The following is a 27,798-nucleotide window of genomic DNA, read 5'->3' on the forward strand; positions in this document are numbered from 1 at the left end:
GTGTGTGTGTGTGTGTGTGTGTGTGTGTGTGTGTGTGTGTGTGTGTGTGTGTGTGTGTGTGTGTGTGTGTGCAATGGAAGACTTTGTACTAAAGATGCAACTAATGATTACTTGATTAGTCGTTTATTGTTACAGTTAATCAGATGAAAAAAGGCATTTTTTCTACAAAATTAGAAGTGCATTAAAATAAACATAATTACAGTCAGTTTAGAATAAGAAACATGTTATTGCATAAAATGCAATAACAGGTAGATTTAGGGTTTCATCGTTTGTAGCAAAGGATGAATCTGCAGCTAAAAAATATAATCTGTTAATAAACGAATATCAAAAGTTACTTTTTGATGTCTGTTTATTAGTTTTAGATTCACCCTGTTTTTTTGAACGGGGTGAATCTAAAACTTGGTGCGACATATTTACAGACATATTTTTTATTTCAATCTTATTGTTTTTATATTTTCGTACAGTTTGGGCTTAATTACTTTTTTGAGTGTGTTGTTCTTTCATCAAATTGCCTTTTGTAGAGTCTGTATACTCCAGTTAGCAATGAATGGATTACTAAATTAACTAACGATCACTTCAATAATCGATTCGTAACGATTAATCATTATAGCCCTATTCACTCCTTTGCAAACAACTATGGTTATGGTTATTAACCTCTAATAACCTTAGTTACAGTCTGATAAACAATTAAAATCTGATAACAGTTATTAACATAAATAACACCTTTATTAACATGAAATTACTGTAGGTAGCAGTATTTTAATTTATCTAATTTTATATGTTTAATAAATGTAGTTATTGACATGTATAGTCATTAAGATCTAGTTAATACCATTGTTAACATTTTATAATTCTTAAAAAACATTAGGATTAATAACAGTAAAAAACAGAGTTCATATACCGCAGCAATTAGAATCAGTAAACCTTATTTGCAAATGCAGCTGTAATAGCAGAAATATGTATTTTTTCAGGACAGGTACCTTGAGGAAGGGGATGAGGTAGGGCTGTGGGGAGGACTTCAGCTCAGCCTGCAGCCGAGACGTGAACTCCTCGGGTTCGATCTTTGCGTCCTGAAAAGATGTTAGAGCACAAAGACGTGAAATATAACGGCACAAAGACAAAGTGTTCAGGGATGTAACAGACGGACATGTTCAAGTTTTAGGAAATGAAGTCACAGGAACAAAAAGCAAGAGGATAAAAGAGGACGCCATGAAACTGGACCTGAGGAGCATCTGGCTGCAGCAGAGCTGGGCAACATGGCTAAAAATAAAATCTGATTTTTTTTAAACCATTTTTTTTCTCGCTTTCTTTTCTCAAGAAGGAATTACAAGTAGTGTTTATTATTTCAATCATCCCTTCTGTCAGTTGTACGACGGAGTAGGAAGCATCAGGAAAAGGATCTTAGCAGCTTACAAGCAGGTCCTGAACGAGGGTCTTCACATTCTTGGACGTATCGGGGGACGGGGAGTTATGCGACGCCAGCTTGATGAGCGTGGACAAGAAGTTCTTGCATTTCTTCACGTTTTCCTGCATTTCCTGTTGGTCACAAATACGTGTGAAAAACGTTGCAACAGCGGGAAACGTTTGAAAATGACGGGAGCCGACCTGCGACACCACAGTGACCCTGGCGACAGGCGGGGCAGCGGGAGGGGGTGTGGCGCCGCCGCCGGGTAGCGGTGCGGGCTTGGCGGCGGGCGTCACCCCCGCCGTGATGACCGTGGAGGTTTTCTGAGGCGGCGGCATCTTCACGGCTCCGGCAGCAGGAACTGCGAGGGGCTTCAGGAACAGAGAGGCATGATTAGATCCAACCAATCAAACTACATGGCTCAAAGCATATTCATGTGTTAGAATGGCCCAGTCAAAGTCCTAACTAAATCCAATGGAACCAAGAACCAAGGACTGAAACTCATTTAAATCTAATAGAACATTAATCAACAATTAATGGTAAGTTTATTAATTGCTTCCTATCCTAGTCTGTTTTATGTCGGGCTATGTTCTGTGTCTTCACCTGTTCCACCTCTCAGCAGGAGAACTTACCTGAACAGAGGTGGTGGAAGGAGACTGGACTATTCTGGTGGGAGCGGGTGCAGCCAGCCGGACCGGCTGGGGGGCTCCGGGCACCTGCAGACGATTTATGGTTTGTTTCAGAATAAAAATCACCTAATTCTGATTTTACTGAAATTACAGATTAACTCCAGAATTTATGAAGAAGATCTTAGTCAAGTTCTGATGGTCTCAAACTCACCGTGGTGGCGGTGCTGACCCGGATAGTCGATGTTGCCAGCGGTGTTGCGGGTCTCTGGGTGACCACCGTCTGACTCTGCTGCAGCTTGGCCTGGGCCTGGGCCAGAGCCTGCTGAGGAACCAAGACCAGCTGACCCGTCTCGGTCCGGACCAGAACCATTCCTGCAGGAGAAGAATCAATGCAAGTGATTAAAGAGGTTCTACAGACTGAATGAAATGGAACAGCTGAGCTGGATGGAAATCAGAACCAACTGGAGAATTGAGAACAAATGAGATCAAATATTTACAGTTTGTTTTTGCGCTGAAACATGAAAAACTTCAGGCAGATCAAACCTGAAAATCTGGGAAAAATTTACGAGAATTCAAAGAATTTCCAGTTTGAGATGAAATTATTAGAACTGAAACAGTTAATCAGATTAATCATGATGAATCCCTTATTGAAATATTCAAGTAATTTTGTAATCGATTAATTGTTAACTGGAGTATACAAACTCAAAAAAGGCTATTTGCTGAAAGAACAGCAGTCAGAGCAGCAATTAAACAAAAACTGCACAAAAAATACACATTTTGCATTTAAGATGAAATAAAAAATAAAACTTTGTAAATATGTTCCACCCAAAACTAAAGTGGCTTAGTTTTAGCTTCACCTCGTTCAAATTCTGTGGAAAAAAATTCTTCTTTTAATCATGTTTTGTTTTCCGATTATTACTACACTGCAAAAACACAAAAATAGTATTTCTGGTCTAGTTTCTAGTGCAAATATTTTAGTTCCTGTGAAATAAAACAAAACTAACTTACAAGCAACTTTTCATTTCCTAGAAATTCATTTTAAAAATGGTACCATAAATAATGAACTTAGGGCTTCAACTAACTTTGAATTTAGCAATCGATTGTTCTGACGACTAATTGGATAAAAAAAAAAAAAATCGGCATATTCTGCAAATTTTTCATTTAGCCACTTACATCTTGTGTAAGATTTTATAAGTATATTAAAATAATTCAATTCCTTTCTTATATAAGAAAATAAACATTACTTCAAATGCAGCAACAAAGCATTTCTTTAGCATATGTTTGATCATTTGTAGCAAAAGATGCATCTGCAGTTAAAATACTTCCAACATCAACATGAAGAGTCTTTACTGCCCGACTTCACATCAGTACAGTGCAAGACTGAGCTGTTGGTTATTTTTTTATTAATAGATTAATAATTGTAAACCAAAAGTTATTAAATAGTATTTTATTATTATTATTTTACAGAATTTAACCAGGAGAAGCTGAACTATGTAAACATGTGTGAAATATATTTACAGACAGTGGACAGAAGTTGTTCTTATATGTTCTTTATATTTTGTACAGTTTTGGCTTAATTACTTCTCTGAATATGTTGTTCTGGTTGAAACTAAAGACTCCAGATGCTCCAGAGTCTGTGTACTCCATAAAGTCTTTCTTAACTATTAATCAATTACTAAATTAGTTGGCAAATATTTCAAAAATTGTTTTATCCCCATTAATCGTTTCAGCCCTTGTTCCACTTTCAGATTTTTTCACTTATAGAAAAATGTTCCATCTGTCAGTGGGTCAAGTACTTTTTCAACCAATATTAAGGACTTATTTACTTAAAACTGTTCTACTTGATAAGAAGAAGTGTTTTGCAGTGCAGCTGAGTCAGAGCGTTTGGTCCCTCCAGAACCAGGAGCCACCATCACAGGACCGATCATAAGCAGGTGTGTGTTCTCACCTGGAGGGATGGTGAAGCCGGGCGGCAGCTGGATGGTTGTCTGCTGCTGAGGCCGGACAGCCAGGGCGGTCTGCGGGGCCGCCGGCCGGGTTGTGGCGGTCACCAGCTGGGGTCTCTGCGGCTGGATGGAGGTGGCCGCCCCAACAGCAGCACCGGGCGGCCTCACCCCGGTCTGAGCCACCCCGTTGATGGCAGGCTTGGCTGCTGCGAGCGGTGTGCTGGCTCCGGTCTGGGTCTGGATGATGGAGGCCTGGGCTGCAGCCGCAGCCGGAGCCGGGGTGCTGGTCACCAGCATCTTGGTGTGCATTAGAGGGTTGTTGTGGTTCAGGACCTGAGCGGCTGATAGGGAGGCTGAACCCTTCGGGTCCAAACCGTTCTGGGCGGTGCTGATCACGGGGCTGGGGAGCCCCTGTAGGGTCACAGCAGGGGAGCCCGCCGGGGATTGAGGAGCAGGGAGTCCGGGTTGTGAAGCCAGGGTCGCGCCGGGTGGAGGGGCACCGGGTGAGCCTTCCACTTTCCCGGCTCCGGTGCTGCCGTTTAGGGGCTGTAAGCTGGGGGAAGAGGTCCGGATCGCCTCCACCGGGCTGGGAGCCAGGACAGCAGCCCGGGGGAAGCTAGCAGCGGGCTGGCTGCTCAGAGTTACCGGTACGGGTAAAGCGGTCAAAGAGGGCGCTACTGCCGCTTGCAAACCGGTTCCGGTGTTTCTTATTGCCCCGGCGGTAACAGAGGAGGAAACGGTTTGCCCGGACAGAGGCTGGTTGGCGCCCGGTTCCCGGGTCGACCCCGCGGTTTGGTGCCCTTGTTGAGGCTCCGAAGACCCCGCTTTCCCTGAGAGGCGGCTGGCCGCCGCCACGTCCCGCTTCCCGTCTGGATCAGAAGCCGCGGGGAGGTTTCTGTCGCCCAGTTGGGACTCCAGGGAGCCCACCAGGTCGCTGACCGCCTTCTCGTCCACCTCGGTGGACAGCATGTCCTCCAGCGGGTCGGGGGCTCCCGCCATCTTTGATGCTTCGCTGTTGTGCAAATCGTTTTTTAGAATGTACGCATGCGCCGAGGATCCGGCTGCATTCGGAGCAAAGATCTAGATGGATCAAAGATCTAGATGTACCAAATGTTTTGAGAACTGTGGGAAAAGCAGTTCCAAAGCAACAAAATTACACCTTTTTAATTATTTAGAGTCGAAAATAAAACCGAAGATATCCCAATATATAGATAGAGAAAATATCGTTTATTTTTCCACAGTGTAGAAATTTCGGTGTGTCACACCAGCAATCTAAAAGCAGTTGGAAACACACAAATTCACACAAAGTAAAAAAAGTAATGTTAAAGACATAATAATTTTAAAAATAAGTAAAACCGTACGGTAAGAAGTTTATAACATTGAAAAAATAGTACTGTTCAGTTACCATACTGCATAATACAATATATTATTGTTTATAACTGTCAGTACGCTAAAATTATTTGTGATAAATGTATAGGATACTTAGGGCTATCGTCAATTTATAACAAATTGCCCTTAAGACATATGCATTTTCACAAGGTGTTGCGTTCCTTAAAATGTTTTTAAACTGTTGTCCTTTATTTTATACTATTCTTATGCATTGTCAGTTTTTTTCATAGATTATTATGTGACGTTTATTTTTAATAGGCCTAATATAAGATCAAAAACTCAACTTAAACGGTTTGTTTCTAGTCTTTTGTAGATAATTAACAGTTAGCAGATGAATGAGCCACTGTATTGTTTTATTATACGCTCCTGGTTTTTACTCGCTTTTCATAATGCGTATGTTCGGTAAAAAGAAAAAAACTCAATACATTTCTATTCATCATAGATCTATGATTCACGGCGCCACGAAGTCACGCGATACTCCAAATCCCGTTATCCCCCGCGCTCAGAGTTGTGCCAATGGAGGTGGAGGCGGCCATGTTGTAGCTGCAAAGCGGCGTCAGCGTCAGAAGGAATCGAATCGAAACACACCGGGAGAGTCGCCCTAGAACCCCTCTCTGCTGACCGCGCGGCTCGGAGGCATCGGCCCCTTCTTATTCCTGTTCCCAGAGCCGAGAAGCGGGAGCCATCATGAGCGGCGGGACGCCTTATCTGGGTAGTAAGATCAGCCTGATCTCCAAGGCCGAGATTCGCTATGAGGGGATCCTGTACACCATCGACACCGAGAACTCCACCGTGGCCCTTGCTAAAGGTAAGAGTTTCACCTGGGCTCAAGGTAAGAGCTTCCTCGAGGCTAAAGGTGAAGTGGAGGCGGTGTGTGGGTGTTTAACGGAAACTTAAGCTAGCTAACTGCTGCGACTGAAGTTAGCTTGCTGTTGATAGCCTTTCAGTTTAAAGGTGTATGCTGTTGTTTTTTTATGGCATATTAACTATTAAATATTAGCTCTAGTCTGAACGCTAATGACACATTTTTCAACGTATTTTTTCATTTAGAAGCCTTTATTTTATATATCCAAACAAAACTGTTCAACTACAGTCCCTTTTTGACCTTTAGTTCATAATGTAAATAAACCTGTCTTATTTTCATTATGACAAACTTATGTCATAATGAGCATGGTACTGCGGCACCATGCAGTATTTTCCAGAATTAGATGTTAATAGTTCTAATATTTTTGGATTTTTAGCAAAGTCTTAGCTCTTCAGCAGGACAGAGTTCTTAAAATACGTTGAAGTGCTGATTCAGAAAAAGTGAATCAGACACTAACTTCATCATGCCCCTGAAGAAATAAACAGAGATCCAGATAACTCTGGACCTGGCATCTAATTGACTATAAAGGGAAATTACACGGAATAATTAATGTAAACTCAAATGATCATTTTAAAAACTAGCAAAATTATTAAAAATTAATTCAGTCATCAAATTTCTAATAATAAAATGGTTTCAAAGCAAGGTGCTGATTAGTTTTAATAGTTCTTGCTGTTTACAGGGTATTTTTTAATTTCATTTGGGTCAACTAATCAGTTTTGGGTAAACTGATCTGGATTTTAAACGACTTTGAAATTGTGGAAGCAGAAGCAAACATCTGATTTTGGAGCATCTTCAGATGGATTGTTGTGCAGGAAGGACATCCTCTGACTTCTGAGGTTTATAAACTCAAAATAGGACAAAATCCAGCCTGTCACCAGACTGACCCACTGTGTGAACCCCGATTTAGCTGTAAATCGGGGTTCACACATAATCAGTTTGAGTCGAGAGATTTTAGTGAAATGCGGCTTTTTCTGCTTGTTAAGGCAGAAACAAGAAAGTGAAACTTATACCAGAATATGATTTAAGTGATGTTTCATTCTGTTAATGAAACTTAAAATCATCTGAGAGGCACAACAGAATTTAACTCCAGTAAAAACAATAACTCCAGACATGTTTCTGACTTACATTGTTAAAGATGAGTGACATCTGCTGATGTTAATCCATAAATCTCTTATGTTTAAGTGTCTGGAGCTTGTTGAGAAAAATCCCAGTTTGTTGCTGTGTTTGTGCCCAGCGTGGTTTTTCATAATAAAAGTCTTTTCTGAAAGTAGATAGAAAGGCTTTTAATTTGCCATGTTTAGCTATGCTGGAAGTTCTTTTTTTCATCTTTATCTCAACATTAGGCCTCACTTTTTTTCCCAAAATGTAAAAATCTTTAACTGTTTTTTTTCCCGCATCCAAAGGGAAACAGAGGTTTTGGGGATGCAAAATGCTGCTGTGCTTCTTTTGTTTGTTTTTTGCAAGTTTCAGATTGGAACATTTTGAACCTCAGTTATTTATGTAAACATGGAAAACGCTAACCTATTAGCCTAACCTCTAACCCGACCTATAACCCCAAAAACACACATAACAACAATGGCGACCTACATGTTTATGGTTCTACTTTAAATCAAATCAAAACACCTTATAAAAACAACTTTTTAGTTACTAATGAGAATGATATTTTGTTTGCAACTTTTCCTGTTTAACATTTCAGCCTGAATGTGGAGTTGGTTTTTTTTTTGTTGTTTTTCTTTACCACACCTCCAAACTGTCAAACTGTGATTCAGACACTGAGTTTTCTTTGTCTCAGTCCGCTCCTTTGGTACCGAGGATCGCCCGACGGACCGGCCCATTCCTCCGCGAGACGACATCTTTGAGTACATCATCTTCAGGGGCAGCGACATCAAGGACCTGACGGTGTGTGAGCCGCCCAAACCGACCTGCTCGCTCCCCCAGGACCCGGCCATCGTCCAGGTATTTCTGTTCTTATGTCGCTGTGTGTCACTGGATTTTACTCAAATTCTCTGAGGCTTTTTGTTCTAATTAATAATGCAATAATTTTATAGTTAATTATTTTTTTGTCCTGCTTGGCAATAAATTAAACATGCAACAATTTAATAACAAAAAGTAGAAAATAAGTAATTATTGGTCCAGAAAAGAGTCCCACATGTTTCCTTTATGAAGACAAAATGTCACAATGAAATAAAACTAAACTATGATGAAAAACCAAAAACAACTCTAACCCTGGTTCTGACCCAGTTTCATGACCTCCTGACCCTGTGCGTTTCTTCTTCTGCAGTCCTCCATCAGCACCAGCTCCTCCTCAGCATCAGCCTCGGCTCCGACTCCCTTCCAGTCCTCTGGCTCCTACGGCCTTTTCAACAGAGCTCCGGCTCCCGCCTACAACCAGTTCAGCACCAGCCCACTGGTCTCGCCCCAGTTTGGACCCGTCGGTGTGGGTAAGTCGGGGGCGGTGGGGAGGTTCTGCTTCAGGGCGGCATGATATCCAAGGGTTCAGAGTCTGTGAGTGGTTCTGGATCACGTTCTTCATGCCACAGGAAGTGAGGAGGCGTCGGGTCAGAGGCGTCAGTGTGAGGCCTTCGCCGCTTCCTCGACACGTTGTGATGATTTCAGATTCAGGAGAAAGTTGATTTAATGGGAGCAAAGGTCCGATAGATAAACTCATTTAGTCTGTGATGATTTCTTCAAAGCAGACATGTTGCACAATCGATTCAAAGTCCTGCTAATGATGATGATGATGAGAATTTGATACTGATCAAGTACGTCTTATTTTTTAAAAGCAATATGAAACTTTCAACATTCCTCATTTTCATTTTTTATAGTTTTTCCTGTAGAAGTTGTTAAAAAATTACTAATATCACAACTTTATTTTGGTAATATTATGATTTTATTCTCCTGTTATTTTGACTTTATTTTTATACGACTTCTTTTCTCGTATTATTACAACTTTATTCTTATTTTACAGATTAAAGTCACATCACTGATTTTATTCTCACATCAGTATGATTTTTATTTTCTCCTATTATTTTGTTCTCGTAATATTATGAGTATACAGGGTTTCCCCAAGAAAACTTGCTAGGCCCGGTGGTCAGGGCGCCGAGGCGGTCCACCCTGTTTTTGTATTGAAAGATGTTAAGTAGACAATCAAAGTAAAAATATCACTGGGTAATTATATGTTATGGGAAAACATCGTCAGTGAACTGCTATATAAACCCACAACTAGTCTTAAAAGCAACTAATCAAAAAATACAATTAAAATAAATATAAATTATGTCTACTTCTGTTAAATCCAAATTAAGTCAGCGGCTCCATCAGGCCCCCCAGAGCTTCAGGGGCCCCATAAATGCTAAAATTTTAACATTGACCACCGATATATAAATGTAGCATTTGTTTATTGAGAGTATCATTGCTGCTAAATTTGACATAATGGTTGCAGCATATATAAATTAAAAGACTTTAAATTATTTAACATTTATATGTTAGATTTTAAGGAGCTGGCAAGTTTATTTTGTAGAAGTTCAATAGTCAGATTGGTTTGTGCACAGCTACAATCTGATGCTGTGAGTTTAATCTTTGCGTTTCAGCTCCGTTTGTTCACAAATACAAATTAGTAAACTGCAGTTATAATTTATTGCTTTTTTATCCCCCTGACCTAGATTTCACTTAATCTAACACAGAAGCTGTTAGAGGTGCTGATGTTTTTAGCAACAAAAGGAGCCCCTAAATCATATTCTGCTCCAGGCCTCATACACCCTTGGACCGGCCCTGCATGATGTGGTAATCCGCTGCACTACAGAGAGGAGCAACAAATGGGAGATTTAATTCAATGCTGCTAATGTGGTTTTAGTAGCTCTTTCATTTCGTGTCTGTTGAGTTTTTAACAAGGGGACACAGGAACTATTTTGGTTGGTCAAGTGTCTGGACGAGTTTTTCAGATGTTTGGTGGCCGCGCACATTAACTCTGTCTGACTAAGTGAGCAAAACATTTGATACGGTTTGGTGCTTAGTGTAACCGGAAAAATAATACTAGTAATAATAATAAAATAATATAAAATCAGCGTGATGCATGACTGCGAGGAGAGCGCGAAAGCTCCTCACCGGGTTAAACTTGCACAATGAGTGATTAGCATTGGGTCGTTAACCACTAACGCACCGGCTAACCGGGAACACAGACCTAAACTTTACAGGGAACACAGGGCCAAACGCTGGGCAGCGTGTTGAGATGCAAACGCCGCATAATGTTTTGTTCACAAATATACATCATTCTCACCGCTTCTCAAAGCGCCACTGAAAGCGCGTCTACAAGTTATTCCTGCGGTTCATGTAGAGCTGCGCAATCAGAGCTAACGCGGTGCGTTTAAACTCTTACCTTAATCAATAACTCCTCATAACTAATCATAATTCCTCAAAGGGGGTTTATGTAAATATCCATAGCGGTCAGCCTGTGCCCAGTTCGGGTGAAAAGAGGAGCGAGATCCGCGCTGAGGTAAACTTTAGACATCCAGCTGCTGCAGCGCGCGAGGCAACGCGCAGAGGCCCAGCGGTGTGATTAGTCCGGCTTTAAATGCATAAACTATAAACATATTTTCTACAAACATATCTTTTAGGAATAAATTTGCTCTGATAGTGAAACACTCGTAGCAACAGAAACACTTGCAATCTGGCTTAATAAAAAGGCGATTTTTTAAATTTTATTTTCCTAAAAAAAATAAATAAACAAAGTCTTAGTCTGGCGGTGGCGCTAGTAAAGCATGGTGGGCCGCCAGGCCTATAATACACTGGGGGAAACCCTGGTACATTCTCGTATCTTTAGGACTTTTTTCTTGTATTTTTAGAACTTTCTCGTACTTTTTTCTCCTATTGCGACTTATCTTTTACTACGACTTTATTCTCATATTATTACTTAACGTTTGCACAACTCATATTATGACCATTTTTTTTTGCAATATTATGACTTAATTCTTGTAATTTTTTTTTCTGGCCCTAATACTCCATCGTACTTTCTGTTGTTGATCCGGTTCTATTTTTTACTATAAAAAGATCCAGAATATTTTATTTATTTATTTATTTTAATTGAAGCTTGAGAACGTTCTCTTGGTGCGCCCCCTGTAGGACATTCCTGTAACATCACCTTTTACTTTGCGTCCAGTTGGTTCAGTTCATCTGCAGCTTTCTGAGTCTCGGCTCCAAACTCAGAATAATTTTTTAGTCCCGGTATCAGCTGGACCCAAACTGGTATCTGTGTGTAAAGCAGAAGATCTTGGTGGCTGGGAGAGTTTCCTCCTAACCTCCAGGTCAAAGTGTAATAATTAGACATGCAACATCAGATGGATGTGTCATCAGTTCTGTTCAGGCACTAACTGGGTTCGGGTCGACTCAGCTCCAGCTCTCAGTGTGTGTGGTCGGTTGGTGTTCTGGTATCGATACGCCCCAGATGTTCTGCAGATGTTGGTCCATCAGTCAGGAGCAGAGAGTGTTTCCAGGTCTCAGTTCTGTTGCTGTTCTCCCACACAGGGCGGCCCACAGTCGTCTTTATGAACTCCAGTCTGAGCGGTTCTGACTTGCGCTCTGTCGGGACTTTAACTGAAGGTAAAGACCAGCAGGAAGTGGACTCTCGGATCGGTACCACCGGTGTTGTGTGTGTCAGGGGGTGATGGTTCATTTTAAAACATGGAGGCCCTTCCTGTCCTCGGGTGTTTTCCTGTCCTGCTCATGTTGACCCACAAACACTCTGCTGGTGTTTTCCTGCTGCAGCAAAGATTAACCTGCTTCTGACTTTTCACTCTCACCGCTTCTCCTTTTCTTCCTGCAGAAATTCAGCTGAAACAAACTGCAGACAGGAAGCTAACAAACTCCATAACTCTTTACTTCCAGGATCAGTTGTTCTCCAAGTTTGAGAAAATGACTGAAATACACAAATATCTAATTTTATGTTTTTCTTGCACTGTAAAATCACCAAATCTTACCATTTAGTTTCTACTGTGAATATTTTGGTACTCTTTAAATGAGGCAAAACTAACTTACAAGTAACTTTTCATCAAAATATAGGAGCTTGTTTTAAGTCAATAATTCCTTAATACTGATTTAAAAAGTGCTGGTTCCATATTTCACTTATTACACGGGGAAATGTGTTATTGAAATAACCTGCCAATGGAACTAGTATTTTTAATCAATATTAAGGAATTATTGACTTAAAACAATCTTCTATATCTTGATTAAAAATTACATGCAAGTTAGTTCAGTCTTTTTTCAAGCGTAAGAAGATATTTTCTCTAGAAACTGGACAAAATGCTTAAGATTTTATGTTTTTTCAGTGTTGTTCTGTTTAGCCAGCAGGTCGATCCGGTCTCTGGAGTTACGAATCAATCTTTAATTTGTCGGTTCTCCTCAGGCTGCAGCAGTCCCAGTCTGGAAGCTCTCAGGAAGAGTCCCACCCTGAATCAGGTGAGCCAGAGCGGCCCGTCTGGCCCGGCGTCCACCGCCACAGCTCCGGCCCCCGGTCTGGGACGGAGAAGCCCGGCACACGGCCGCGCCGCGCCAGCGGGTCCGTCTCAGAGCAGCCATAAGGCCCAGCAGCAGCAGGACGGGGTGGACAATCTGAGAGGTGAGAGCCTTCAGTCTCTGAAGATGAACATAGATACTGATGATACTGCCAGAATCAATCTGCTAAATAAAAACAAGCTCAGGGATCCAAGCTGAACCTTGAAAACAAACGTAAACAAAACAGTTTGGGTCTGTTGGACAGAAAGCTAGAGACTGCTGCTCATATTTGGTTATGAAAACAGATTAAAGGGGCAGTATTATGTATTTTCCATCCACATTTGTAGCACAATCAAGTAACAGTGAAATGCTGAATATATAAAATACAACTTAAAAGAAATTTGACGCCTTGAAATTGGGCCTCTGTCTCTTTAAAAACTCCTGCTCTTTGTGAAACTCCACCTTCAGGAAGTCATCATCACATCACTCCTCCTGTTAACCCTTTAGCAACGTTTTTACCAGCGTTGCATTGAGAAGTAGCTCCTATAATGAGCTCACCAGGTGTTTGCTAATTGCTGCTGGCTAGTCTGAAGGAGCTGAGTTGAAGGCTCCTCTGTGAGGTGGAAACTTGGAAGCTTTGTCTCATAGGCGGGGCTAGGTCCTCTCAGGCGTTTTCCACAGCTGAATGGTCGCCATGGAGATTACAGGATTTCTCCAGCATACATTAAAGAATCAAGACAAAGCTCAAAGTACGTTTTTGATGATGTAAAGCTCAAGAAAGTCCATTTTAGATTATACTGCCCCTTTAAACTTCAGAACAGCAACAGAGACGCTTCCTGATCTCAGATCGCTGCCGCCACGTTCCCGCTGCGCTGCAGAATTCAGAGTTTCAGGGCGGAGTTTAGTGAAGCAGCTGCTCCCTGGTCACTGTGTGGAGACTCAAACTGTGTTGCTGTTCCAGGATCAGACGTCCAGAGCAGAGCTGAGGGCGATAAGGCGCGAGGAGAAGGCAGGGAGCCCAGTAAACGCTCCACAGGTCAAAGCCTGCTCCCCTCTGCAGCCATCCTGCATGCCCTCCATCTTTCTATTCGACTTCATCTCCACAGGGATGATGGAGACTCTGCATCTCCTCCATCATTCTGTCACTAAGGGTGTTTTCACGCCTGACAGTCCGGTAGACTCGGTTAGATTGGAGACCAAAATTGCAATATTTATTACATTTTCAACTGCTGCAGTTCTTTCACACTGCACTGTCACACGATCCAAACATTTTGAAAAACCAGTTCCCCTCCTCACCTGTGGGGGCGCTGCACTGAAGGAAACAACATGAAAACCTTAGAAGACACTGAGCGCAACTTCCTTCTTCATGAAATGTAAACAGAAACGGAGTGGCATCAGATTTCAGTATTTGTAGGATTTCTCTCTCGTCTTTGGTAAAAGATGACGAGTCATTTCTTTAGACTCGTGTGTTTGTTTTGGTTGTTTTTACCCAGAATGCCCTGCGCCGTAGTCCACTTTCTTTTCCGGTTCACATATGCATTCAAACCTCTTCAAGAAACATCAACTTTTAGATTTTGTTTTTTTCGTTTTCAATAGTTTTTACGTGATCATCCCAGATGACCATGAGTTCTGTGGTGGAAAATTTTATTTACATGTAATATATTATGACTTAATTTCCAGAAATTACAGTTTTTATCACAGCCCAATTTTAGGAAAATGTGCAACATTTACATATTTTTGATGTGATTAAATTTGATATCACATTAAATTTTATTTTGTTCCAACAGTTTGTATGTTTGTGTTTGCCTTTGGTCTTTCTCTTGTCAGAAACTTTTCCATTTCTTGCTTGCTACGCTGGCTGGAAGAGCAAAGATGAATTTGACTGGCAGCCAATTTGAAAATAAGCATCAGAAATATCTAAATTATTTTTACTTACATTTTATATATAAAAAAACAACATGATTGAATAACAAATAAATTTCAAATAAAAATTATGGGATTCAGTTTTGTTATTTTTTTCCCCCTTCTCTCCAATCTTTTGAGACCCCCACTTTGAAACCTTCTAATCCAGAGTTGGATTAAAGTGGATTAAGCAGGGCTGGTGTGAATGCATCCTAACTCCTGCAGCTCTTCATCCTCACCCCCTGTTCTACGGCTCCATCTCTGCATCTCCTCCGTTTGTTCCGTTTCTCTTCTTCCTCTCGGCTGACACTTCTCTCCCTCTCCAGCAGGTGGCGGCGGCGGTGGCACGGCGAACCGGCGCGGCCGCGGGGGCGGCCATCACGGCAGGGGCCGCTTCAACGTGCGCCGAGACGGACCCATGAAGTTCGAGAAGGACTTTGACTTCGAGAGCGCCAACGCCCAGTTCAACAAGGAGGAGATCGAGAAGGAGTTCCAGAGCAAGCTGAAGCTGAAAGGTTGGCGTTAACTGGTTATACTGGGAAATCTGAGGGAAGCATCACTGGGATGCATCTCCTCCAGCAGATGTAAAACTGAACACATTTCTTTAATTAAAGGAAATAGAAACAACTTGTAGGTTTTAGTTTTTGCAGCTAAACTGTGATTCTTTTGTCTCTCAGATGAGAAGTCGGAGAAAGCGCTGAATGGGGAGGATAAGGGAGACTCTGGAGTGGAAACCCAGAACAGTGAAGGCAACAATGAAGACGAGAGAGACCCGCTGGGCCCAAACTGCTACTACGACAAGTCCAAGTCGTTCTTCGACAACATCTCCTGTGACGACATGAGGTACGGAGCTGGTTCTGTATCCTGGAGGCAGACCGGAAAACGATGCACAACGCAGCATGTGAACTGATTCCTGAACTGATCTGAACATATAAACTGATTCCTGAACTGATCTGAACATATAAACTGATTCCTGAACTGATCTGAACACGTGAACTGATTCCCAACTGATCCAAACATGTGAACTGATTCTGAGATCTGATCATGTAAACTGAATCCCGAACCGATCCGAATGTGTTAACTGATCTTGAACATGAACATATTCTTGAACAGATTTGAACATGTAAACTGATCTGAACCCGTGAACTGATTTCTGAGATCCAAACATGTGAACTGATTTCTGAAACAGATCTGAACACTTATAAATAAATGAATCAGAAAAATCTGAAAATCAGAAAAGAATCGCTTAAAGAACTGATGAAATTCCTTTAACTAAGCAGGAACTGATTGGGATCAGTCAGATCAGGAATATTTGTGTCATTGAGCAGCAGATGAGTGAATCCTGTGAACAGCTTCCATGTTTCCTTGTTTTCCCGCTCTGATCCTGGTCTTTTGGTGTTTTTAGGAAAGCTGGAGATAAATCTGGAGCTTCAGGTTTCCCTCGGTGAGTTTCTGACTCAAACTGATTCTGGAGTCTTTCTGAGTGCGATCGGAGCTCTGATCAGAACATCGTCAGCGCTTCTGTCAGCAGATGTTTACAGTTCTATCAGCAGCTTTTTGTTCTTCTAAGGGGATTAAACCCGATTAGACTCTAACCAGATTAAACTGGATTTGTTGGCTGTTTCCGCGGCGCTCTGAGCTTTTCTCTTCTCCTCCTGCAGGGAGCGCCGGCAGACCTGGGCGGAGGAGAGGAGGATGAACGCAGAGACCTTCGGCATCCCTCTGCGCCGCGGCCGCGGAGGTTACCGGGGCCGCGGGGGGATGGGCTTCAGAGGGGGCAGAGGTCGCTCGGCCAGCCGGGGATCCTTCGGGCCCCCACAGGGCGGCGGCGGTGGCGGCGGCGGCTTCAGGGGTGGATACCGAGGCAACCAGGCGGGGCGCGAATTCGCCAACTTACCATACAGGGTGAGTCTGTAGCCTGAGGCTAAATTGATTTGTTTTGTTTATTTTTAAAGATTTAATTTGTGTAAAACTAGGATATTTTCTAACAATAGGCTTGTTGTTGTTAGTTCAGAGTGATATCAGAGCACCCAGAGCCGCCATCTTGTTTTACAGCTTCTGTTTGTTTGAGCTTTGAATTCAGTCAGTTGCAGCATAGACAAAATATTATTTAACATTTATTTGATTTTTGTTTGTTTTTTTACACCCTTACTTACAGAAGGACAACAAAGTGGCGGCGTAGTGTCGACAGGAGGAGGCGGCTCCGCCACGCTGGAACTTCCTCCGTGGGAAAACAGCTAGCTTTGGTTCTCCTGTCCACTAAACTCCCGAAGATCGTCGTCTCCTCGTCGTTTCTGTCACCAGCACTGGAGTAGACTCTGAATGCAGCTTAACGTTCCGTCTGTCTCAGACCACCATGATAATGATGCATTTTATTAGAGAACGCGATTCCCTCTAAATGTTCTAGTTCCTCAGCTGTGGACGCTCTCGTAGCTTTATCAGGGTTCCTCCTACAGAGGGCGCTGCAGGCTCTCTATAACATGGATTTATTTTCCTACTATGGCGTTCTCTCGTCCACCTGTCTAACGTCACTGGTTTCACTGGTTGCTGTGTGGTCATTTCTAACTCCCAGTTCGCACAGATTCACCACAGATTGTTCCTTTTTCTAAATTTTATTTAGATTTTTTATTTAATTTTTTTACTGCAGGAACCTCATTTTGCTTCTGTTCATCTCTGAATTTATTAAATCCAATGATACAAACTGCACCATCAGGAGCAGATTTCCTCACCATGAAGTCCAGATTATTAGTATTATGATATATTGAATTGGTGAGAAATGGATCTTTCAAACCACTGAATTACAAACCTAAATGTTTTTTTTGTGATTCAGAGATGAACAGGAAGCTACAGATTTTCCTCCTGCGCTTTAACTCTTCCTACCTGGAGCCAGTTGGCCGGCCGGCCAGTCTCGTTACAGTCTTCATGAAGCCACTAAACCCGAAAGCGCTGCACGCCGGCCGGCAGGAAGTGATGTCACACAGATAGACGGAGCTGCGCACTGTAGCAATGTCGGTCAGCAATATTCCTGCTTTTGGTTCAGGCATGATCAGAACCTGTAAACGATGTCAGTCGTGTTTTTCTCTTTTTGTTTTGTTTATTTTTTGTCTCCGCTGCTCGCTCGGATCAGAATAGCCGACATTTAAAGAACCGATCAGAACATTTCGGTAAATTACAGGTGGTTGTGTCTTTTGACTGCTTTCAATTCGGACAGCAAACCCCATAGTTTCTCCAGGAAAAAAAAAAAGACTTCCCACGATCCGAAATGCAGAGCCACCTTTAAACTGTGCTCAGGAAACGGGAAAGGAACTGTTTGAGACGTTGAGGTTCCTAACTTGATGTCAGTTTGGATTTGCATAGAAACAGTTTTTGTTCTGGTATGTTCAGTGGCAGGCTCTGGTTCCAGCCTGGATCCACAACTGAAGAAAAAAAAAGTGAGCTTTTAAATGATGCATTGTAAAATAAAAAAACTGAAATAAAGACACTAAGTTTGCAGAAATGTTTGGTTCTTGTTTCTTCATTTTAATGGTTCAGAAATCTTGCTAATGGTAAATTGAATATTGTTGAAAAATATGTGTAATTTAGATTTCTTTTAGCATTTACTGCATTTAACACGGTAATGCATTATAAATATATTTTGTGTAGTTTACCTAATATATGAAGTAATTTAGTTAAAAATGAACACGGGTTCTTTTTAAGTTTGAAGTTTAAATTGATCTAATTTGGACACTCATTACCCTCCATACACAAGTCCCACACACTGATTTCACGCTACATCAGCCGTGAGATGCAGCCAATCACAGCAGAACCTTTAGTGAGTAGGCGGGGTTATGTAATGAAAACTGTGCTGTGATTGGTGGAGCCCATTTAGCCCGTGGAAGGCCTTTGGACTCCAGTTAGTTGGGCAGACAGAGGAGCCTGAACGGGGCCGACAGGCAGAACATCCGATATCCGAGCACCGACACACCGCAGCCACCATGGCCCTGAACGCAGACCCAAACTTTCAGAAGCTGGAGCAATGGTACCGGGCCAACGGCGGTAGCCTGAACATGAGGGCCATGTTCGAAAGCGACCAGCAGCGATTCGAGAAGTTCAGGTGAGAACATGAGAAGCGTTAAGAACCAGAGCCCGGTGATGGGAAGGCCCGCTTCCCGGCAGTAGACGCTAGTTTTACCGTGGCAGACTGTCAGCGGGTTTCGGTGTTCCCCGACTCGCTGCAGATGCTCCTTCTGGCTGTCACAAGGTCACTCCTTTGCTGCCGATTTATCCTGGTAACTCCGGTCCAGATGGACGGACCGGTCCGGATCTCAACTGCCCTCCTCTAGCTGCATTCGTCCTGTCAGGATTCGGTCGATCCAAACGATAGAACCTGCAGGGCGAGACTTTTTGGATCCACCTGGCTAACGTTAGCGTGTGTGCTAATGTCACAGCTTCCATTATCGGACAGGGGCGTGTTCTGGTTCCGGGATTAATGAAAGCCCAAATGGGTTTGTTACTGGGCACGTTAACCGAACTTGAAATGATCAGTTCTCCATAAAGTGGGTTCAGATCAGCTTTCGATGTGAATTAATACTTAATCTGACGCCCACCTGTTCCTGATCCAGTCTGAAGTTCTTTTTGGCTTCAGTCTGGACCGTCTGGTGCCGTCCAGAACCAAGCAATACTTTTATCCGGATCTGAAATTAGGTCCGAACTCTCTGACCCAATCACTAGAAATGAATGAAAATGGTTATTGTTGCAGAGATCAAGTCAGACTCTATGTGCGCAGCCTCACTGCGCAGAAAGGATGCAGCTGCAGACGTGACTGGGCGCAAACTGATGATGAGGAAGAGGATGATGATGCATCTCCTCATGGCGCTGAAGGGCACATGCTGGGCTGCAGTCTGTTTTAATCTGTCAGTTCTGGTCCACAATCCGAGTCTAAACACACAAAAGATAAATCAAAGTTTGGTTTCTGTCCGATCATGAACCCCTAGTCCTGAAATCTTAAACTGATCTGGATCAGAACTTCTCTGAGCACCACTTCAAAAAATGTTTTACTCAAATAAAATTAAATTATGTACAATAAATTACTGAAGTACTGAGGAACTGATCAGAACATCTGATTTAATATTTAAAAGTGATATTACAGACAAAAATAAAATGTAATGTCTAAATTCTAGTATTTTAAAGACTAAAATGAAAGAAATTAATACAAAATAACAGATTTCCAAATCATAACAAAACCCAAAAATCTATAAAACTGCAAATATCCTGTACGTTAGAAAATGGTAAAATACTTCCAGCAGGTAGAAAATAACCTTAAAAATCAAACTTTGTGCACAAATAAGAAGTCTTATTTTAGCTTAGCATGCATGTGTTTTTATATCTGGTTCATTCTTGTTTTTATTTATTTTTATTTGTTTCTTGAAGTTCTACAGTAACCAGAAATTTTACTCAAGCAAAAGTAAAAAGTACAAAGTAGTAAAACAACTTCTAAAAGTTATTTTTTATTGTTTTGTTTTTTTACCGTTTCCTTCCCACCTCTGATTAGATCATATAAAACAGCTGTGCTGATGTTTTCTGTTTTCTCTGTGATTTTCTGGTCCGCAGTACGACCCTGAAGACGAACGACGGCGACATCCTCCTGGATTACTCCAAGAACCTGATCAACCAGGAAGTGCTGACCATGCTGCTGGCTCTGGTGAGAAACTTCCCACAGCTGGAAACTCGACTCATGTTTCAATTAAAACCTTTCCACAGATCATCGTTCTGCAGACGGAAACTTCTGCCTCTCTGATTCTTAAAAAAAATTAAACTGACATGTTTAAATGTAGTTTTACTAAATAAGTTGACAAAGTGACTGAAAAAAACTGTTGAATAAAAATACATGAAAAACTATTGATTAAAGTTGAATACATCCACAAAAATGTAACTAATATAATTGCATATTTTAGTGTAGGTGTGTGGATTTAATTTATTCAAAACATGATTATTTATTCTTTAGGTATAAATAATAAAACACTCATATTAATTCTGCTTCTTAAAAAATCTAGAACAGTAGTAATAGCAACTTTATTACTCAAAATATAATTTTTTAGTAATTAAGTGTAATGTTAGTTTAATTATTATGACTAATATTGATACTAGTAATTTATTAATTCACCTTTTACTTTTATATTCATAAGTCCACTGTTAAAAATCTATAACAATAATATAATATTCATTATAATGGATGATAAAACAAAAATGGCTTGAATAAAATGCAACTAGAAATTGCTACACTCACCACAATGATTACAATAATAATTTATACTTAACTGTGGTATAATGAATCAATACTGATGAATAACATTTATTATAATTAATGTGTACATTTAGTAATATTATTAATACCCTGTCTATTTGGCACAAGAATAAAAAAAATATATACATAGTTCTGTTTTTGGATTAAAGCTTCACATTTTGATGCATCTATTACAGAAGAAAAATAAAGTAATGTTTGAAATGTCCCAACACGTCAAATCTGAGCTCCGCTCTGCGTCAGACACGCTGCACAAACTCTGCAGCTTCAGGGGAACAAAACGTTGCCTCACCTCATGTTGAAAGAGAAAACATGTTGAGCCACAGGAAGGAGAATGTGAGGAAACAAAGTTTAGACTGATACCACTTCCCTCTGACGCAGGAGGCGCTGATGGAGAAACCAGGTTTCACCACTCTGTTTGTCCAAACTTCAGCTTTTTGACTCGGTTTGGTTCAGCAGGAAGCTGATGAAACTTCTTCAGAACCTTCTGGAAACCTTCAGAACTGAACAGGACTGATCAGAAATGATCAATCAAGTTCATTTATGTAGCACATTAGTTAATTCCACATGTGGCAAAGATTGGATTTCTTTTTGGGTGAAAAGATCAGTCGGTCTGTTCAGACTGTGGTTAAAAAGTCGGCTTTAGGTGTTGTGAATGTAGCCGAACGTTCCTGTTTCATCATCAGATGTTGCTAAATTAAAGTTCTCATGCAGGTGAACATGAAGCTTTTTGACGGTTCTGGTTCTGTTTGTTTCTGCAATCAGGCCAAGTCCAGAGGAGTGGAGGAGGCCAGAGAGAAGATGTTCACTGGAGAGAAGATCAACTTCACCGAGGTGCAGAGCTTCACCTGCCCAGCTGATACCGCAGTGTGTGTTTGGATTTTTTTTGTTTTTATTTTCTGACCCGTGGGCTGTTTGTGCGTCCAGAACCGGGCTGTGCTCCACGTGGCTCTGAGGAACCGCTCCAACACGCCGATCCTCGTCGACGGGAAAGATGTGATGCCTGAAGTGAACCGCGTGCTGGACAAGATGAAGGCCTTCTGCCAGGTTTGTGGGCCGACAGCCACGCATGTCGGGTTTTATTCTGATCCGTGTGTGTGTGTCTGTGTGCGCGCGTGTGTGTGTGTGTTTCATGAGCTCGTCCTGATGTGTGTTCTTTACAGAAAGTGCGCAGCGGCGAGTGGAAAGGCTTCAGCGGGAAAAGCATCACAGATGTGGTGAACATCGGAATCGGAGGTTCTGACCTGGTGAGCGCGCGCGCACACACACACACACACACACTAGGATTAGTGTCCAGACCCTCCTGACCAATCAGACGCTCCAGTTGTGAAAGTTCTGGAGGAAAACAGAGGATCTGCTTCAGTCAGCAGTTCTGTTCAGGTTCTGATCCAGTCAGCCAATCAGCAAGCAGCTTTGAGTGGTCATGTGACTCTGTGGTGCGTTCAGGGACCCCTGATGGTGACCGAGGCTCTGAAGCCCTACTCAGCCGGCGGTCCAAACGTCTGGTTCGTCTCCAACATTGACGGGACCCACATGGCCAAGACGCTGAAGCAGCTCGACCCGGAAACCACGCTCTTCATCATCGCCTCCAAGGTCCGTTCGCCAGCCGGTCGCCTGACCAGCGGGGTCAGAGGTCATCCGTTTCTGATTTTGTGTTTTCGGACCCGTTGCAGACTTTCACCACCCAGGAGACCATCACCAACGCAGAATCGGCCCGAGAGTGGTTCCTGAAGGCGGCTGGAGATGTGAGTTCTGCTACCTGGAACCAGAACCAGAACCGGACCGGTTTTTATTAACTTTAATTCTCCTCCTCAGAAATCCGCCGTGGCCAAACACTTTGTGGCGCTGTCCACCAACTCGGTGAGTAAACGGGCCAGAACACATCAAAGTTTACAAGTGGACCCGGTTCTGATCAGTCCTGCTGGTTCTGATCAGTCCTGCTGGTTCTGATCGACTGATCTTCCAGCAGAACATTTCTTGTTGCCTAACTCGTCTCTCTGTCTCCTCAGGCCAAGGTGAAGGACTTCGGTATCGACCCGGCCAACATGTTTGAGTTCTGGGACGTAAGTTTGTGCCGGTTCTGCTTCTGCACTCTGTGGCATCTCTGTGACCTTTGAACCCGATCAGAATCTTCCAGGATCAGCAGGTTTTGCTGATCCAGGATAAAAATAATCAGTTTCTGGGACTGATTTGGGACGTTCCGGGTTTGGTTCTGGTTCACCGACTGCCACGGAACTAAAACTGACTGAGCCTGCTGGGGCTTTTATTTTGAAGTGCCGTGCTGCGATTGGTGGAATGACTGTGTTGCTGTCATGTCTGCTCAGTGGGTCGGAGGTCGTTACTCGCTGTGGTCGGCCATCGGTTTGTCCATCGCTCTGCATGTAGGTACGTCACTGAACCAGGGGGCGGGGCTTGATGACCTCACTGATTCTAGCTGCAACTAATGATTATTCTAATGATTAATCAGATAAACACTTTATATTTTTAATGCAATATTGGAAATGCATTAAAAAATGTATATAAACAGCTACTTATTTTTTAAAACCAGAAAATAAACATGCTTGTTGCCTTAATAAAGCATTGCTTTAGTGAACACTTGACAATTTGGAGCAAAAAATGCATCTGCAGCTACAGATCTGATCTGATCTGATGATTATTAAGGTTAACCGAGTAATAATTTAATTTTTGTACAGTTTTGACTTAATTACAGCAATTGTCCTTTTTTAGAGTCTGTATGCAAAGGCCAGTCATGATAAGTGCTTGTGCTGGACGATAAATTGTCCCAGAAGTTATTACAATAAATGATAATATCGCTGTTTTGAGATATAGTAATGGCATAACAAGAACACATTCTCAAAGATCAATAAACTTTAAAATCGAATGAACATTTAAATATTTTAAATATCCAAAATAAATGAACAAAACTACAAATAAAATGAATTATGACGTCTCTGTTAAACTGTCGTAGTTCAGACCAAAATACCAAACTGAAGCCTTTTGTCATCCAGTTTTTGGTAGAAAGAGAAATAATAAATCATGCATATGGAAATTATTGAGTTTTAATTTATCATGCGACTGATTGAATAATTGATTATTGTGACAGGCCTATGTCAGCGATTAATCAATTACATTTGTTGACAATTTCAATAATCGATTCATTCATCTGTGACTGAGGCCTTCAGATGATGATGGTGATGATGGAGATCTGCATGATGCTTTCAGATTTGTTTCATGAAAGATTTGATTTTAATTGCATTTTCTTGCTTGCTTTACTAAAGAATAAATTACAACTGAATATAAAAATATTTCAATTATCCCTTCCTTGAGTTGTATGATGGAGTATTGGTGTGTTTCTGTCATTTTCACAGTCGTCTTCTGTTTGTTTTTCAGGCTTTGAGAACTTCGAGCAGCTTCTGTCAGGAGCTCACTGGATGGTAGGAGAACGTTTCAAGTTTGGGTTTTTATTTTGGAATCTGAACAGAAACAAGTCAGTTTGTATGAAATATGTATTGTGTTTGTATGAAGATGGTTTGGGGCTCTAATAGAGGGGCTGCAACCTTTACAGCCCAGCTAAATAAAACTCATTCAGGGCTCCAGATGTTGCATAACCTTTTGTAAAAATAAATTTTTAATAAATATTTATAGAAAATGTGTGGTCCTATTTAAAGAAGGGACTTTTTTTTTCTTTTAGGTGTTAAAACATAAAACACTACAGATTGCTGCACTGTTTTTATGGGATGTTAACTGTGGAAAATGACTAAAAATAATTTATCATTCAAATTTTATTGAAGGATTTATTCCATATACAAAAAACGACTTTAACAGAGATAATAAATGTAAAAGTCTTTATTAAACTTTGAAGTAGAGATGCAAATAATCGACTTACGATTGTCGATTAACGGTTTATTTGATTAAAATTGGTTCCAATAGATTAATAACGTAGGGTTAGTGTTGTAGTTTGGCCCCCATCCAGCAGAGGGCGCCACTGGTCATCCTTGAGCGGTGAATTGGCGTGGGATGGAAAATGCACGTTATGCGGTTCTGTTATGAAATATAAACACTCAATGATGTTGAATTTCACTTTTATACAAGAGACGACGAAGGTTTTTAAGAAAATGGCCGCTTATTAGTTAATCGACCACTGTGTTGATCCAAAGTTGGTTGATCGTATTAATCAATAGCATGCATCATGAGTTCATCTGAAACTGGACCTACTTTATCTCCAGGACAACCACTTCCGCAGCGCTCCTCTGGACCAGAACGTCCCGGTTCTGCTGGCCCTCCTGGGCGTCTGGTACGTCAACTTCTTCCAGGCCGAGACGCACGCCATGCTGCCGTACGACCAGTACATGCACCGCTTCGCCGCCTACTTCCAGCAGGTCAGCTCTGTTCCGACCTTCGGCGATGAGTTTTGATCGACCCGATCCAGACCGCTGACCCGTGAACCCACCTGTGTTCCCAGGGCGACATGGAGTCCAACGGGAAGTACATCACCAAAGAGGGCAGCCGCGTGAACTACCATACGGGACCAATCGTGTGGGGGGAACCAGGGACCAACGGACAGCACGCCTTCTACCAGCTCATCCACCAAGGTGACTGGGTTTTACTGGGTGTACTGGTTCCGTCTGTAGCCGCCAGCCACTCATCACAGACCGGATGTTCGCTCCGCAGGCACCCGGATGATTCCTGCTGACTTCATGATTCCTGCTCAGTCCCAGCATCCAATCAGAGACAACCTGCACCACAAGGTAACACTTCCTGCTCACCTGGATTTATATACTGGTTTTACTGGGAGGTTTACAAAATACTCAGATTTCAGTGAATGGGGATGGAAAATTATTTTCTGATGGAACTGATATTGGATTATAAATTTAAAAAAAGTCTAAATTGTGAACAAATAATGAAAATAATTTTTTATAATTATGATTAGTAAATAAAATAACCAGTAATTTGTTTTTGTAGTGAGTTAAAATGTTTGTGGTAAAAAAATTATTCTAACAGTAATATTTATTAATTGATATCAAAATGAGTATATTTACATTTTTATGTTTTTATTTTAACCTTCCTCTGACTCCTAAAATTACACATTATTTTAATAGCTTTTATCAGTTTAAATACATTTTCACAAATATTTTTGTGATGAAATTTTATAAAACCATTATTTTATAGATTTGGTTTCTTTATCGATGCACATATACAAGCCATATATGTACATTGTCATTTCACTCGATTTTATTTGTTTAAAATGCAGTGTGGTAGCACTTATACTCCCAGTTCTGGATGATTTAATGTTTAGTTCTTTATATTGGATGGATCTAACAGAAATAAAACAGCTGCCACACCAACGTGTATTCAAACTTGAGGATAATTAATTAATTTCAATGCCACAAAAACCTGCTGCCATTACTCAGCAGCTCTGGTTACATGCAGGTACAAGCAGCTGAATAATTCGGGTAATTCATGTTCGCAGATCCTTGTGGCTAACTTCCTGGCTCAGACTGAAGCTCTGATGAAGGGAAAAACCTCAGAGGAGGCTCAGAAAGAGCTGGAAGCGGCGGGAATGTCAGGAGACGGTCTGGAGAAGCTGCTGCCACACAAAGTAAGCATGCCCGCCTCTGCGGTTCTGTTTGGTCTGTTCGGTTCCAGGTTAACAGTCTGACGTCTCCTTCAAAGGTTTTCCAAGGGAACAAGCCGAGCAACTCCATCGTTTTCAAGAAGCTGACTCCGTTCGTACTGGGAGCGCTGATTGGTGAGTACTGGAAGTCGGATGGTTTTAACCAATCGGATTGGAGCAACCAGACGCTTATTGGATACTAAACTTCCTGGTTTTTGTGATCAGCTAAAGGTAAATGTGACCTGTCCTGTTTTTCAGCCATGTATGAACACAAGATCTTCGTCCAGGGCGTCATGTGGAACATCAACAGCTACGATCAGTGGGGGTGAGTTTGATTCAGGGTCAGTTCGTCTTAAATTCTATCGGAGAAGGAATATTTTTTTCTCCTCACTGAACTTTAATGTCAAACATTAAACCGAAAGGCTTTGACTTCCTGCTGTATCTTAGCTTCAGAACCTGGTAACACCAGTAGGACCCTCTGAAGTTTAATCCGGTCCTCCAGTTGTCCGTCTCTCTCTGATGATGCGTTCAGTGACATCACAGTTTTGTCTTTGTCTCCAGGGTGGAGCTCGGGAAGCAGCTGGCGAAGAAGATCGAGCCGGAGCTAAAGGACGCCTCTCCGGTCTCGTCTCACGACTCGTCCACCAACGGCCTCATCAACTTCCTGAAACAGAACTTTGCCTAAGCCCCGCCCACCTGTCTGTCCTGCTCTGTGATTGGCTGAACCATGTTGTTTTGAGTGTTGTCTTCACGTGTCGCTTTTCAGTGTTGATCTTGTGCACATGTTCCTGTAGGGACCCTCAGAGTGATAGCTGAGTCTTTCACAATAAAAGCCCCATCTGTCACTGATTGGTTTCTATTGTCTGATCAATTCTGAAGGTGAATAATTAGTCTGTCACATCTAACTCTGGATGAAAATTTAAAATGGAGATGTTGAACCTCCCAACTAGTTTTATTGAAATATTGGACAGGTGAAGTTAAATTAAAATCCAGTAATTTAGACATTGTATTTACAAAATTAATTCAGGTTTGTGATGTACTCCAACTTAATTTTGACCTGCTTAGAAGAGTTTGGATGCCATTGTCCTTAGACAAAGTTTGCATTGCGATGTAGCGTCCAACTTAAATTGGTTTATTTTGAAATTTCATCACTTGGTCCTAATCTATTGTAGATTTTCTCTCCAGACTTGAGGCCTTCTTGGCACCCAATAGTGGACTACAGCTCCAACTTTAAAAAAAATCAGATTATTAAAGGAAAAGCTTACAAATTCAATAAAATTAAGCC

At 41.7% G+C, this 27,798-nt stretch overlaps 3 protein-coding genes across 7 annotated transcripts in view; 2 read left to right on the top strand and 1 right to left on the bottom strand.

Moving 5' to 3' along the window:
• The window catches only part of LOC103466384 (transcription initiation factor TFIID subunit 4-like), a 12,254-nt gene extending 7,007 nt beyond the window's left edge, over positions 1–5,247 (bottom strand). Inside the window, exons 1-6 of the mRNA XM_008411904.2 lie at positions 3,983–5,247; positions 2,246–2,406; positions 2,038–2,121; positions 1,606–1,776; positions 1,414–1,536; positions 981–1,070 (exon numbers count right to left, since the gene is read on the bottom strand). Of these exons, the coding sequence (XP_008410126.1) occupies positions 981–1,070; positions 1,414–1,536; positions 1,606–1,776; positions 2,038–2,121; positions 2,246–2,406; positions 3,983–4,979 (1,626 nt within the window). The 5' untranslated portion in view covers positions 4,980–5,247. The remainder of the gene's footprint in view (positions 1–980; positions 1,071–1,413; positions 1,537–1,605; positions 1,777–2,037; positions 2,122–2,245; positions 2,407–3,982) is intronic.
• Positions 5,248–5,841: 594 nt separating this feature from the next.
• On the top strand, positions 5,842–17,861 carry lsm14aa (LSM14A mRNA processing body assembly factor a). 5 transcript variants are annotated; one of them, XM_008411898.2, is made up of 11 exons: positions 5,842–6,177; positions 8,027–8,190; positions 8,516–8,675; positions 11,752–11,826; positions 12,629–12,841; positions 13,679–13,753; positions 14,946–15,134; positions 15,297–15,462; positions 16,025–16,063; positions 16,281–16,524; positions 16,778–17,861. In XM_008411898.2, exons 1-11 carry the CDS (start codon positions 6,057–6,059, stop codon positions 16,799–16,801), a joined length of 1,470 nt encoding a protein of 489 aa, XP_008410120.1. In that variant the 5' UTR covers positions 5,842–6,056; the 3' UTR covers positions 16,802–17,861. The 5 variants fall into 5 exon arrangements, with proteins under 5 accessions (XP_008410120.1, XP_008410121.1, XP_017160730.1 ...); XM_008411899.2 differs by having other exon boundaries at positions 14,949–15,134; XM_017305241.1 differs by lacking the exon at positions 13,679–13,753 and having other exon boundaries at positions 5,843–6,177.
• A 625-nt stretch (positions 17,862–18,486) lies between these two features.
• On the top strand, positions 18,487–27,362 carry gpia (glucose-6-phosphate isomerase a). Its single transcript, XM_008411897.2, has 18 exons — positions 18,487–18,712; positions 20,209–20,299; positions 21,665–21,733; positions 21,827–21,946; positions 22,063–22,146; positions 22,346–22,492; positions 22,573–22,644; positions 22,715–22,759; positions 22,909–22,962; positions 23,224–23,284; positions 24,290–24,333; positions 25,126–25,278; positions 25,362–25,491; positions 25,571–25,647; positions 26,370–26,498; positions 26,573–26,648; positions 26,772–26,838; positions 27,075–27,362. The coding sequence occupies exons 1-18, from the start codon at positions 18,594–18,596 to the stop codon at positions 27,196–27,198; spliced, it is 1,662 nt and encodes a 553-aa protein (XP_008410119.1). The 5' UTR covers positions 18,487–18,593; the 3' UTR covers positions 27,199–27,362.
• The last annotated feature ends 436 nt before the right edge of the window (positions 27,363–27,798 follow it).

The sequence above is a fragment of the Poecilia reticulata genome, linkage group LG6, assembly GCF_000633615.1.
Source record: "Poecilia reticulata strain Guanapo linkage group LG6, Guppy_female_1.0+MT, whole genome shotgun sequence".
NCBI classification, from domain to species: Eukaryota; Metazoa; Chordata; class Actinopteri; order Cyprinodontiformes; family Poeciliidae; genus Poecilia; species Poecilia reticulata.